The sequence below is a fragment of the Pleurodeles waltl genome, chromosome 2_1 (genome assembly GCF_031143425.1).
Source record: "Pleurodeles waltl isolate 20211129_DDA chromosome 2_1, aPleWal1.hap1.20221129, whole genome shotgun sequence".
In the NCBI taxonomy this organism is placed as follows: Eukaryota; Metazoa; Chordata; class Amphibia; order Caudata; family Salamandridae; genus Pleurodeles; species Pleurodeles waltl.
This window is the reverse complement of record NC_090438.1, coordinates 460,755,627-460,769,680: the sequence shown is the minus strand read 5'-3', so window position 1 is coordinate 460,769,680 and position 14,054 is coordinate 460,755,627. Positions and strand designations below refer to the sequence as shown.

General features: G+C 42.5%; 1 protein-coding gene across 1 annotated transcript in view; it reads right to left on the bottom strand.

The window, feature by feature from the left end:
* Positions 1–14,054, bottom strand: part of DRP2 (dystrophin related protein 2) — a 633,012-nt gene that overhangs the window by 221,732 nt on the left and 397,226 nt on the right. Inside the window, exon 6 of the mRNA XM_069213379.1 lies at positions 7,022–7,168. Within this exon, the coding sequence (XP_069069480.1) occupies positions 7,022–7,168 (147 nt within the window). The remainder of the gene's footprint in view (positions 1–7,021; positions 7,169–14,054) is intronic.

Genomic DNA, 14,054 nt, shown 5'->3' with positions numbered 1-14,054 from the left:
AAAACTTTCTACAACATTACAGCACTTGCTGCACACATTTATGGTGAAAGACTTTTTGAAATATTATTCAAATTCATTCTAATGACTGCATTTATCATGATGCTTTGGGGCTATTCGAGCTGAAATGTAAGACAGGGTGCTTCCTTTTTGGATTATGTATTTAACGGCTCCCGTGAGCCTTTGCGCTGACGAGCTCTGGTGAAGCACCTGTGCTCCTACTGAGTGGTACAAAAACCCGAGAATACGTTTGGCGGCATTTCAAGCAACCCCGTCTGCCACACTTTGCTCTCCGCTGATGACGGCCGAAAGCCAGAAACATGTGTCAGGAGATACGGCATTCGCCGCACCAACTTATCGTGAAAAACTTTCTCCAAAGTTACAGCACTTGCTGCACCCATTTATGGTGAAAGACTTTTTGAAATATTATTCAAATTCATTCTAATGACTGCATTTATCATGATGCTTTGGGGCTGTTCGAGCTGAAATGTAAGACAGGGTGCTCCCTTTTTGGATTGTGTATTTAACGGCTCCCGTGAGCCTTTGAGCTGACGAGCTCTGGTGAAACACCTGTGCACCTACTGAGTGGTACAAAAACCTGAGAATACGTTTAGGTGGCATTTCAAGCAACCCCGTCTGCCACACTTTGCTCTCCGCTGATGACGGCCAAAAGCCAGAAACACGTGTCCGGAGATACAGCATTCGCCGCACCAACTTATGGTGAAAAACTTTCTACAACGTTACAGCACTTGCTGCACCCAATTATGGTGAAAGACTTTTTGAAATATTATTCAAATTCATTCTAATGACTGCATTTATCATGATGCTTTGGGGCTATTCGAGCTGAAATGTAAGACAGGGTGCTCCCTTTTTTAATTATGTATTTAACGGCTCCCGTGAGCCTTTGCGCTGATGTGCTCTGGTGAAGCACCTGTGCTCCTACTGAGTGATACAAAACCCCGAGAATATGTTTAGGCGGCATTTCAAGCAACCCCGTCTGCCACACTTTGCTCTCCGCTGATGACGGCCGAAAGCCAGAAACACATGTCCGGAGATACGTCATTCGCCGCACCAACTCATGGTGAAAAACTTTCTACGTTACAGCTCTTGCTGCACCCATTTATGGTGAAAGAATTTTTGAAATATTATTCAAATTCATTCTAATGACTGCATTTAACATGATGCTTTGGGGCTGTTCGAGCTGAAATGTAAGACAGTGTGCTCCCTTTTTGGATTGTGTATTTAACAGCTCCCGTGAGCCTTTGAGCTGACGAGCTCTGGTGAAACACCTGTGCACCTACTGAGTGGTACAAAAACCTGAGAATACGTTTAGAGGGCATTTCAAGCAACCCCGTCTGCCACACTTTGCTCTCCGCTGATGACGGCCGAAAGCCAGAAACATGTGTCCAGCGATACAGCATGCGCCTAACCAACTTATGGTGAAAAACTTTCTACAACGTTACAGCACTTGCTGCACCCATATATGGTGAAAGATTTTTTGAAATATTATTCAAATTCATTCTAATGACTGCAATTATCATGATGCTTTGGGGCTATTCGAGCTGAAATGTAAGACAGGGTGCTCCCTTTTTGGATTATGTATTTAACGGCTCCCGTGAGCCTTTGCGCTGACGAGCTCTGGTGAAGCACCTGTGCTCCTACTGAGTGGTACAAAAACCCGAGAATACGTTTAGGCGGCATTTCAAGCAACCCCGTCTGCCACACTTTGCTCTCCGCTGATGACGGCCAAAAGCCAGAAATACGTGTCCGGAGATACGGCATTCGTCGCACCAACTTATGGTGAAAAACTTTCTACAACGTTACAGCACTTGCTGCACACATTTATGGTGAAAGACTTTTTGAAATATTATTCAAATTCATTCTAATGACTGCATTTATCATGATGCTTTGGGGCTATTCGAGCTGAAATGTAAGACAGGGTGCTTCCTTTTTGGATTATGTATTTAACGGCTCCCGTGAGCCTTTGCGCTGACGAGCTCTGGTGAAGCACCTGTGCTCCTACTGAGTGGTACAAAAACCCGAGAATACGTTTGGCGGCATTTCAAGCAACCCCGTCTGCCACACTTTGCTCTCCGCTGATGACGGCCGAAAGCCAGAAACATGTGTCCGGAGATACGGCATTCGCCGCACCAACTTATCGTGAAAAACTTTCTCCAAAGTTACAGCACTTGCTGCACCCATTTATGGTGAAAGACTTTTTGAAATATTATTCAAATTCATTCTAATGACTGCATTTATCATGATGCTTTGGGGCTGTTCGAGCTGAAATGTAAGACAGGGTGCTCCCTTTTTGGATTGTGTATTTGACGGCTCCCGTGAGCCTTTGCGCTGATGTGCTCTGGTGAAGCACCTGTGCTCCTACTGAGTGATACAAAACCCCGAGAATATGTTTAGGCGGCATTTCAAGCAACCCCGTCTGCCACACTTTGCTCTCCGCTGATGACGGCCGAAAGCCAGAAACACGTGTCCGGAGATACGGCATTCCCCGCACCAACTCATGGTGAAAAACTTTCTACGTTACAGCACTTGCTGCACCCATTTATGGTGAAAGAATTTTTGAAATATTATTCAAATTCATTCTAATGACTGCATTTAACATGATGCTTTGGGGCTGTTCGAGCTGAAATGTAAGACAGTGTGCTCCCTTTTTGGATTGTGTATTTAACAGCTCCCATGAGCCTTTGAGCTGACGAGCTCTGGTGAAACACCTGTGCACCTACTGAGTGGTACAAAAACCTGAGAATACGTTTAGGCGGCATTTCAAGCAACCCCGTCTGCCACACTTTGCTCTCCGCTGATGACGGCCGAAAGCCAGAAACACGTGTCCAGAGATACGGCATTCGCCGCACCAAGTTATGGTGAAAAACTTTCTACAACGTTACAGCACTTGCTGCACCCATTTATGTGAAAGACTTTTTGAAATATTATTCAAATTAATTCTAATGAGTGCATTTATCATGATGCTTTGGGGCTATTCGAGCTGAAATGTAAGACAGGGTGCTCCATTTTTGGAGTGTGTAAAGTTCAGATTTCCTTTGAGAGCAGATAGAAATATGGAGCTCGGGGTCTCTGAACTCACAATTTAAAAATACATATTTTGGCAAAGTTGGTTTTTAGGTTGTTAGTTTGAAAATGCCACTTTTAGAAAGTAGGCATTTTCTTGCTTAAACCATTCTGTGACTCTGCCTGTCTGGGTCAGTTTGACAGTTGGGCTGTTTGTGAATCCTCTCTAGACAGTGAGATAAAGGGAGCGGGAGCATAGCCTGCATATCATGATGAGCCATCTGTGCTATAGAAGAGGGAGAAGTGGTCACTTAGACCTGAATGGGTGGTGCCTACTCTCTCACAATGCATTCTCCAACCCCCTGGTGAATGTCTGTGGCCTGGCCTGGGCAAGGCAAGATCTTGTGAACAACAGAGACTTTCCTATGAATTATGCCTACTTCAAAGGCAGAAAGGGGTATAAGTATTGGACGCAAAACCCCAGAGATTTAGATTTCTTCAAGATCACTTCTAGATTCAAGAGGAACCTCTGCCAAGGAGAAGAGCTGAAGAACTGAGAAGTGCTGCCCCTGCCTGTGACTGTGCTTTGTTGGGCTATCTTGCAGTTGCTGCTTCTGTCTGTGAAAGGGTACAAAGACTGGACTCTGTTGTGCATTCCTGCTTTGAAGAATCTCCAAGGGCTTGAACTGAGCTTGCTTCCTGTGTTGAAATCTCAGGACCATCAAAGACTTCCTCTGCCAGGACTAGGACTCTCTGCTGAGACTCCTGCCCTGCCAAGTGATGCCCTAATAAGTCCCCTGGCCCTTGAAAGGTGAAGTTGGCAGACCAAGAGCTGAAAATCCAAACACAGACCGCGGTGCAATTTACGACACACCATCCACAACGCGGCTGACAAACAATGTGCTGCCGGCTTCACGGCTAAAATCAACGCTCCACCTGCATCGCTGCTGGAGAAATGACACGCAACACCCGATTGTGACTGCTGATAATGATGCAAAAGGGTAAAAATGTGGTGTTGGTAATATCTCCGGACAATGGTCTATGATTAGCTGCTGCATTGAATTAGTTGAAATAGACTTCTCATTAATAGAAGATGAAATTATCAACAGGAGCTTGTTTTTTACTGATTGGAGACAATCAGATCAGGAAGCTTCCCTGTGACATGATAATATCCAATCAGAGTGTGCAATCATGATCCGTATTTACTCCATTAGATTTCACATATTCTCTAACGTATCTCATTCCATCTTATTGACAAACTGATTCTTTTAATACATTTTGCGCCTAAAAAACTGATTTGGAATCAGAGCCTTGTATCAGATATTTGAGGGTATTATTAGATCTACGTGTTAAATAAAGAGCAAGGTCTTGTAACATCCTTAAAATATTTTTAAAATGGAAATAATATGCAATGCAATAATAAACAATCCAAGCTTAGCTAATATCTAAGGGTGACTCGTCCAACATTTGTCTTTAGGAACTGGGAACCAGATACCCCAGGCTGCCCAATGTCATTCCTGTTTGTTAGCTGTGGCTTACAGGCAGCTTGAGAGATTTCACAAGTCTAATGTTTTTCAAAGAATTCATAGTACGATGTATGAATCATGGAGCTTTCCATCAGCACTCTTCATCTACTGGAGTGTTCAAGTGACATTTACATTTCGCTTCTCCCCACAACAGCATATACGGTGTGGCAGTGGGTCAGCCAACTTCTTCAATTGCCTGTTTTGCGCTGAGTGATGGCATTTTTTTAGATTACATGTGCATCGAGGTTTGACCAGGCGCAGGCTACAGTGCCGGGGCTGGAGCACCAGTCCACTCTTTCACGTGAGTTTTTGTGTGAGTGTGTGTGTACATGCGCCACATATTTTGCTTGCATATTGTGTATGTTCGCAAAAAAAATGAATACATTGTATGGTCTATAGAACAGATCTGTAGGCTTTGCCAATGCTTGTTTTTAATTTTGGTGCATGTCGTTTTTCCCATTTTCAAATGTAAAGCCCATAGTACAAGACAGCAAAACGTTTCCTTTCCCAGTGGAGGTTTAGGCACACATATGTGCACATTATATTCAGGAACGATATGATGATGCCTGTTAGCATGCACAACAGTACACTCTCAGCCTTCCATGGAGGCATTGGAGCATTAGGAAGTTAAGTGTATATTCATTTATGAGACAGAAATGTGCCAATTTTCATAAAACCCTTTCTTGCAAGTACTGCTGTATTTCCGATAAGTCTGGTAATAGGAGTTACTGACCAATCCGAATTACAAGGTCTGTGAGACAACAGACGCCTCCAGATGAAATAATGAAAATGAAACGAAGAATAACCAAAAAAAGAGGATTGACATAAAATTCCTTCATTAACTGTTTAATTCTCTAGAGACTCTCTAGGCCCCACTTGTAATAGCCAGAATCTCTAACCTCTGAACAGTAGTATCAATAATCTCCTGGTGTAGCTGAATTATCTGGTACTACACAGTGCATTTGTAATGAGACCCTAAGAGTTGTTGTTGAAAGCCCAAATTACGAAAAGAAGGCACAGTAGTGAAAATATTGAGATGATGTTAGTGTGGAATACTGAAAAAAACAGTAATTGTGACCAACTTGAACAAGCACTGAAAACTTTAAGAGAGGATAGAACTCAAAATACTCTGTGCCTCTCATTAGAGAGCCCCAACATTTTGGGAGGCCATACAGCAGCGGGTAAACACTGATATTGTAGCAGGTGGTATGTACTAGGTGTGGTATTGACACATAAACCAGTGGGTCACACCCGGAAATTGGGGATAACAAATTAATATTTCAATTTCTTTTCTGTTCTGAGATACAAAACTCCTCCAGGCTGACCAATATTTTGTCACTAATTGTAACTCTGATTCAGGCATTTATTAAAATTGGAACAACAAATTGAGATTAGCTTGCCCATCTGAAAAAGGACCTTTTTATGGTCCACAAATCTAGGCTGTTCTTTTCAACTAATTACCCAGTAAAATAAATATATATCCCATACTTTAAGGAGGCACCCAAGATCCATAAATTCTAGATTATTACTATAATCTAAATACTGCACTATTACATTTGGCTGGATGGTCCTGGGATATCTCAGGCAGACCCATTCTTGAGAAAAACAAGTTCAACTTCAGGAAAAAATGACTAAAATATGACTTGGCTGCAAAGTTTAGATTAAAGGTTGTGTTTTGGATGGATTTTGGACCCGTCTTCAAATGTCTTTCTCAAACAAACTTCAGTGTTCCTTTCATTCCTAAAAATACATTTCCGAATCCAATAGCTCAAAACTTGTCAGAAATAAACATAAACAAAACTGAATTTTCAAAAGTATTTAATCGAGAGGTCACCGAGTACAACGTTGCCTGGCTAGATACTTTATGGCCTGTTGTTAAAGCTTTATCCTCTATAGTAATGCTGAGTTTTCCGTGTGAAAGGATGTTATCCAATTCTGCGGATTGGACAACATTTACAGTGTCTCTGTAGTACAGTCATGCAGACCATACCTACACAGGTCCATGAAGACCCCCTCACTGGGTGGAATGGTTTCTGGGTGCCACCCTCCATGTCACTTTACAATGCCCCTCTAGAAGCAATGGGAGCAAATGTCCCCTCTGTAAGGATATCAAGAGAAAATGTTAGAGGCCTGTTTAACCCCTTGCGTTGTTCTGTAATGCGAGCCTTTGCAGGAGCAAAAGAAAAGCAATTACTTTTATCGAGCACACACGGATGCTAATGAGGGAATGTCCACTTGAGAACTGCATCCTCATTAGTAGGTTCGAGAAAGTGCCAAACTGCTAAGGTATTCTCACAACACAAAGCCCAGTTTGCGGAGGAAACTTGAATTTAAAACATAGACATGTGAATGTTACTCACCTCGCTCGGTATGCAAGGGTCGCCATGTGTTCATACATTAAATATGCTGCTTTTACAGGTGTACTGTTAAATCTGTGGTTTTTAGAGCCCTCTGCCAAACAAGATCCCTTTTACCTGCAGTTGTTTCCAGCGAGTGTTGATTTGCTCCAGTGCCCGTGCATTATCCATAGACAAGTGGACGTCTGAGATGGCAAGCTGGTGCGCGAGGTCATTGACAAGTTTCACCCCATCTTTCATTGGAGAAAGCTCTTCTTTGAACAACTAGAACACCAAAAGCAAGAAAAGGGAGAAAAGGTGCAATTCACTTAGGGGCACTTTAGTATCTGTATTGAGCGGTAAAAAGAGTAAGCAGTGCTTAGATCAAGTTCAATTTTGCATAATCAAGAATTTAAAAAACAGCCTGCATTGACTGATCGAAAATACATGAAGAAAATGGGAAAAGATACACGAGAAAGGAACGACCAATGAATTGATACACAAACATAACAAACTGATCATAACCTTGGTCCACGCGCAGGACTGCAGGGACCAGGAAACCATGAAAATGAGCGCAGCTCGCATCAGTCTTTTCCAGATGGAGCTTTACAGCAACCCAATTACTTTGCTGCATTGGTTACTTTTTATATGAATATAAAAAGAACTAGCAATTTTGACTATTGTACGACAGTTTTGAAAATTGTATAATTCTCCAAGAAAGAGTTACTTTGTTTATGATTACGACGGTGAACAACCAGAGTCGAAGCTTCAGTTGCTTGCATAATCTGGTATCTGGCATTCCACTATGCCAGATAAGCCTTTTTGAGTAATGTTGTTTAGTTAATTTTGCCTTGAAAGAGTGTGATCAGACAAATTCCGATAAAGACCAAACAGCAACATTTCTGAGACTGGTGTTTCCTGATGCAAACCTGTGACAAGTCCAATTTACCCACTGTCTGCAAACACCTTCGTCTTGACTACAGCATATGGGTGACTTCAAGTTTAACCCTTTCACTGCTGTGCCTTTTCCCTACTTCCCCGATCCCCAGTGCTGAGCCTTTTTTTGTTATTTGGGGTAGTTTGTGCTTAGGCTTCCATACATTTTTGTTCACATCAGGTATCAACGAAAACTTGCACCGTTTTTGCCAACATCCTGGGGATTCTAAAGGTACCCAGGATTTATGGATTCCCCTGGAGAAGAGTGATAAAATAGCCAAAATATGGCTACATTTTGCTTTTTTGGGGGGGGGAAAGTAGGAATAAAAGTGCTCTGGATAAAGTGTCTATTTTTTCCCTAAAAATGGCATCAACAAAAGGTTTGCTGTGCTAAAGTCACCATCTTCCCAGCTTTTAGGAACATGCAGAGCTGAATCAAAAACAATTTTTGTTACCACAGTTTTGTCATTTTTCAAGGAAGTAGCCCATTTTCCATATTTTAGTGGTTTCAATCTACTTCCAGTTTGTGGTGGAAACCAGTGTGAAGCTCGTGGGTGATCAAGGAAAGCTGTACATTTTTGAATGGTAGACAAAATTCTGAATTCAGCAAGGGGTCCTATATGTAGATCCTTCAAGGTTTTCACAAAGAAATTAACTGGTGTAATTAAAAACTATTGGAAATGAACAGGAAAAAAGAGACAATGTTTTCTATCTGTAACTTTTGCGGGGATATATAGGGTTTGTAGGTTCTCCAAGAACCTGAGATACTCAGAGCCAACAACTGAGCTGCACCGTACAATGGTTTTTCATTGTGCACTGAGTATAGACCAGTTCATATGATGAAATATGTAGATTGAAAAATGGACATCAAGGAAACCTATGTATTTCTGAAATGGGCATAAGATATGGAGTTTAGGAGCAGTGGTTATTTGTATATCTCTGAATCAGTGGTTACCCGTACAAGCATATGATTTAGAGGCTATTTTTAAAAATGTCTTCTTTTCACTCTCTGACTTACATTTGGAAGGCACAAATGGAGCAAAATCCAATTGGTAATAACAAATATTCTACTATTCTATGCTCCCACACATCTTCTGATAAAAACGGTACCTCACTTGTGTGGGTAGGCCTGGTGTTTGCGACAGGATATGGCCCAAAACACAACATGGACACATCACATTTTTCCACTGAAATATGACCCTTTTTTCCCAAAATGGGGAGCTGTGGATTTTGGGCCCTAGCTTATCCAGCACCTAGGGAAACCTAGTAAACCTGTACATTTTTTTAAGCTAGACACCTATGGGAATCGAGGATGGGGTGCCTTGTGTGGCTATCACCAGGTTGATTTACCCACAATCCCTTTCAAACCTCAAACTTTGACTAAAAAGACACATTTTCCTCACATTGCTGTGATGGAAAGTTCTGGAATCTGTGGGGAGCCACAAACATCCTTGCACCCAGGATTCCCACAAGTCTTCTGCTAATAAATGTCACCTCACTTGCATGGGTAAGTCTAGTGCCAGCAACAGGAAACGGCCCAAAAAGCAACATGGATACATCACATTTTTCCACTCAAAACTGACCCTTTTCTTCCAAAGGGGAGGCTGTGGATTTTGGGTCCTACTCAGGCAGCACCTAGGGAAACCTAACAAATCCGCACATTTTTTTAAAACTAGACAACTAGGGGAGTTGAGGGTGATGTGCCTTACGTGGATCCCAGGAAGTTTTCTTACCTACCATGCCCAGCAAACCTCAGATGTTGAAATCACACATTTTCCTTACATTTCTGTGCTGGAAATTTCTGGAATCTGCAGTAATCCACAAAATTCTTCTCCCCAGCGTTACCACACTTGTGCCAATAAAAATGCTGCAGCACTCAGAGTAACAGATCAAACCAAGGTCAATTCAGCCCTTCGGGTGGAAAAAACACCAAATGTAGCAGGAAGCTAGATCTTAGACCTCGGATTGTGCTTTTTGTGATTTGGTGTAAATCCGTTTTTTTTTTTTTTTTAGAAATGAACGGTCAAAAAATGATTGTATATCAGGATGGTTGGGTCAGCAAGAGGCTCAACAGACTTTCAGGGGAGCACCAGTTCAAATATAAAGAGTTCTGATTGGCCCAGGAAGCTTTATTTCCTTTGGGTCAATTCACTCTGGTAAAAAGTCAAACTCCTCTCTAATTGGCTGTTGCAACAACAGTAAAATGTTCCTGGCAGCCATTAAAGGAAACAGAGATTTAGGGCCCGATTTAGAGTTTTGTGGAGGGGGTTACTCAGTCACAAATGTGACAGATATCCTGTCTGCCCTATTACGATTCCATAATAGTCTATGGAGATCATAATACAATGGGCACGATATTTGTCATGTTTGTGATGGAGTAACCCGTCCGCCTAACTCTAAATCAGGGCCCTAATCCTCTATCCTGAAAAATAAATGGGGGAAAGGTAGGGATATCCTGACCTCCCTATGTCCCATGGGGGCAATTAGAGGGACTCCCCAGGTCAGAAACAGAAAAGACCCAGCAATTTTCACCACAATCCTGCAGGACTATCTCAGGGTCAGAAAAAAACAGCAGCTGAGGGCTACATGGTCTAATTAGGGGAGGGGGGCATGTGCCCCCCCAAGCCGCTAATGCCCAGGGAGACCAACGCTGGGGCCGGCTCACTTGCTGTGTCCTGGGCAGCCCATCCCTGGGACACAGCAGTTTTCCTGCCCACACCTCCTCCAGCCTCACTGGAGAATGTTCAAAACTCCGGCCAAACGGGAGCAAACACAGAGGGCCTCATTACGAGTCTGGAGGTCACTAGAGTGCCAGATTACAACCCTGGCAGTCTGGCCACTAGGGAACCACCAGCTCCTGGAGGTGGCGGTGGTCCTAATGCGCCAGGGCAGTGCTGCAAGCAGTGCTGACCCGGAGATTACGACCTCCTTCTCCACCAGTGGTTTCATGGCAGTACCACTGCCATGAAAATGCTGGCAGAGAACAGGTGCTCATGCACTTGGCATGGGCATCGCAGGCTCCCCCCGGCTAGCACCCTCGCAATGTTCACTGTCTGCTTTGTAGACAGTGAACATTGCGAGGGTGCTGGTGCACCCTGCGCTCTACAGCATTGCAGCCGGCTCGATTACGAGCCGAAGACAATGCTGTAGGTTGCTTCCTGCTAGGCCAGCGGGCAGAAACTCAGGTTTCTGCCCGCTGACCTATTGGGAAACTCTTAATGGGGCCACCGGGGAGATAAACTGTGTAGTAGCGACCTCCCTGTTGGAAGTTGGGCGGACAGTGTAAACCGTCCACCAAACTCATAATCAGCCCCAAAGTTTGCAACCAGTGGGCAGGAGCTTTCTAAATGCTTCTGCCAGCTAGGAGAAGACGTTTGATCTATTTCCTGACTGCACTGATGCAGTGGGTGCCCTGGGTGGACATTAGGGTCCTCATCAGGGCACCCACTTACAATAAATCCATACTACACACATGCCCTGGAGGATGGAGTCCCTGGAGACACCTGTGATTTCAGAAACAATGTCATAAAACATGTCAAGAGTGATGTAATGTGAGGTCAAAAGCAGTGCATGGCAGGGGTGCAAGGTATAGCCAGCTCTACCAACTATAAATGTTGAATTTCTGTGTTCTTTTAGTTTAAATCATTAATGTTATCACTGACATGTTCACCTAACTTTAAGTTTACTGTAACCTTTATATATATATTTCACTCGCTCCTCACATCCAATTAGGAAGTGGCACTCTGGGAGCGTGCTACCTTACTTTATTTATAACAGCACCAAAAAGGGAAACAGAACGCGTTTTGGCATTAAACTGCCTTTGTCACCCTGTTTGACAAATTACACATTGCATGTAAGGAGAAAGCGAAATTAAAGATGTGCACGGAAAGTGCCTTATCAGGCACTGCTGATGGGGTGGAGCCGTCCAGCACTGCCGCCTTCTGTTTGGAAGAAATATATATATATATATATATATATATATATATATATATCACCGAGGCACCTATATGTAAAATTAGGTATAGAAGATGTATAGAAACATATCTTTCGATATTTTGTTCCTCAATATTCTTGTTTATTCTGGGACCTATTCTGGTCACTTATGGTTGTTGGGAGCATAACTATACATAATCCAGCAACTCATTAACATGTTACACTAGACTATACCCCTGTCATGCAGTGCTGGATGGAAAAATATGACTGTTATGTTATATACCATTATTCACATACAATAGTAATTTGTCTGTACTCAAGATGCTTTACAAATTTGAGCCACTCTAACTGCTATTAACTTAAGCACATCACATACCTTGCAAGCAACACTTATGTTCACATGATCATTGCAAGTATCAATTGCCTAAATTATACTGTGTCACTGTAGATCACTGCATCATCACACAGGACTTAAACCCTGCAATCTCAGCACTACTCTGAACAACAAGGGATGGCATCAAGAACGTGGTCAACTTGAAAGCAGCAGGAGCAGCCCTGCCTTTGGATCTTTCTGACACAGTCCACAATCCCACACTGTTTGTGGCACGGGAATCAGTAGAGATTCGGGGCACTTTACTTTGCTGGACCAACACATTTTTGACTAAGTGGCACTTCATTTGATCTATCATTCCCTTTTGTTTCAAACGTTTTCTGTCTAACGTGTTACAAATCTCAAGGATCTACTTTTTCCCTCTTCTTTAATGTGTTTCTCAAACCTCTGCCATCGGTGATATCTTTCTTCAGGCTCAGATGTTATAACTATGTCGATGGTGCACAAATCATTATAAAACTTGATAGCCCAGACATATTTTTCCTGTGTCATATGGACCACCTACGGCCGATCAACCATCTGCCTTAAAAAGTGCCCCCTCCAATTAATCTTTTCTAATGAGCAATCTACATGTGATAATAGATTTAAACTTCTCCCTGATCCCTGAAGTTAAACAAGTTATGAAAAGTTGCTTTGGTATAGGTTTTTTCCTTCGATAGGATTCTATCAAAAGATTAAAGTCACATGATTCTACTGCTGTTCTGCCTGGACTACAATAAAAACACTTGCTTTGGGGAATGCGAACAAATAACTAAGAAGGTTCAAGTATTCCAAAATGCAGAGGTGAGATAGCTCCTTCAGCTAAATTCCAGGTCTTGTATCCTCCCTCCTCTTCCTGGGTGCATGTTCTCAGATGCGTAAAATCAAAGCAATGTGCATAGTTTATTGTGCTATCCATGCTTCAATATCCTGCATCCCTCGCCAAAAAGGCCATACTTAGTAGTAAGTCAGACCACTTCAGTCCAGGATGACTCCCCTATATCTGTCTCATCTTTCAACAAATCTTGTGCTCTGGGAAATGCCTTCTCAATTCAAACAGCTATGATAGGCAACTCTATCAGCAAGAAAGTGAGCAATCAGCAACCATCCCAAATTCTAGAGAGCACTAACATCCTTACTCTTTCCAGATTTATAACTACTTTGTCAAAGCGTATCTCATATTTGGGTGTTTACAGATGCAGAGCAGCTATTCTCATACCGTTCTTCAGCAGTTCATACTAGAGTGCATTGATGCTACTGTACCATTATTACAGCGCATCTCCAAATCTCACCTGATGTTCATTTTATAGTTCACACTGTTTTAATTTTGCAGTCTGACAGGAGTTCACAGGATCCTGATGTCAATCGGAAAGCTTTGTGATCCCGTTAGAAGTTTAAAGTATTAGAAATGAGCTACAGTACAATAGATTGCAACACAATTTATCCTTGTTCCTCACAATACACTAAAGTATGGTTCTGCTATCAATATCTCATAACTGCAACCCATTCCTCAGTTCTTTCCAAAACAAGGAACTCACAGAAATTGCACCATAATATATCATATTTCACTTCATCACTTCTTTATCATCCACTCCGCAAATCCATAGGCTTCTATCACCACTTACAACATTGACTAAACAAACGTTCCATGCTCCCAACCTTTGCCCTGCACGCCCCTGTGCCACTTTAACATCAGTCACAAATCATTTACTGTCCTCCAACCTCTCCCCCTTGTCTAAATACAAAGCAAACATCACAATTCTGACAATTTCCTATATCTTTATGTTTATGAAACACCTGTTCCAACAGCAGCATAACGTACATTAAGGACTTTTTGGACTTATCCTTCCCCCTTCCCCCTTTCCCCTATTCCACTGCACTGCCATTATTGAGACCTCAACCAATTAAAAAGACAAAAATCAGCAGCTTTTC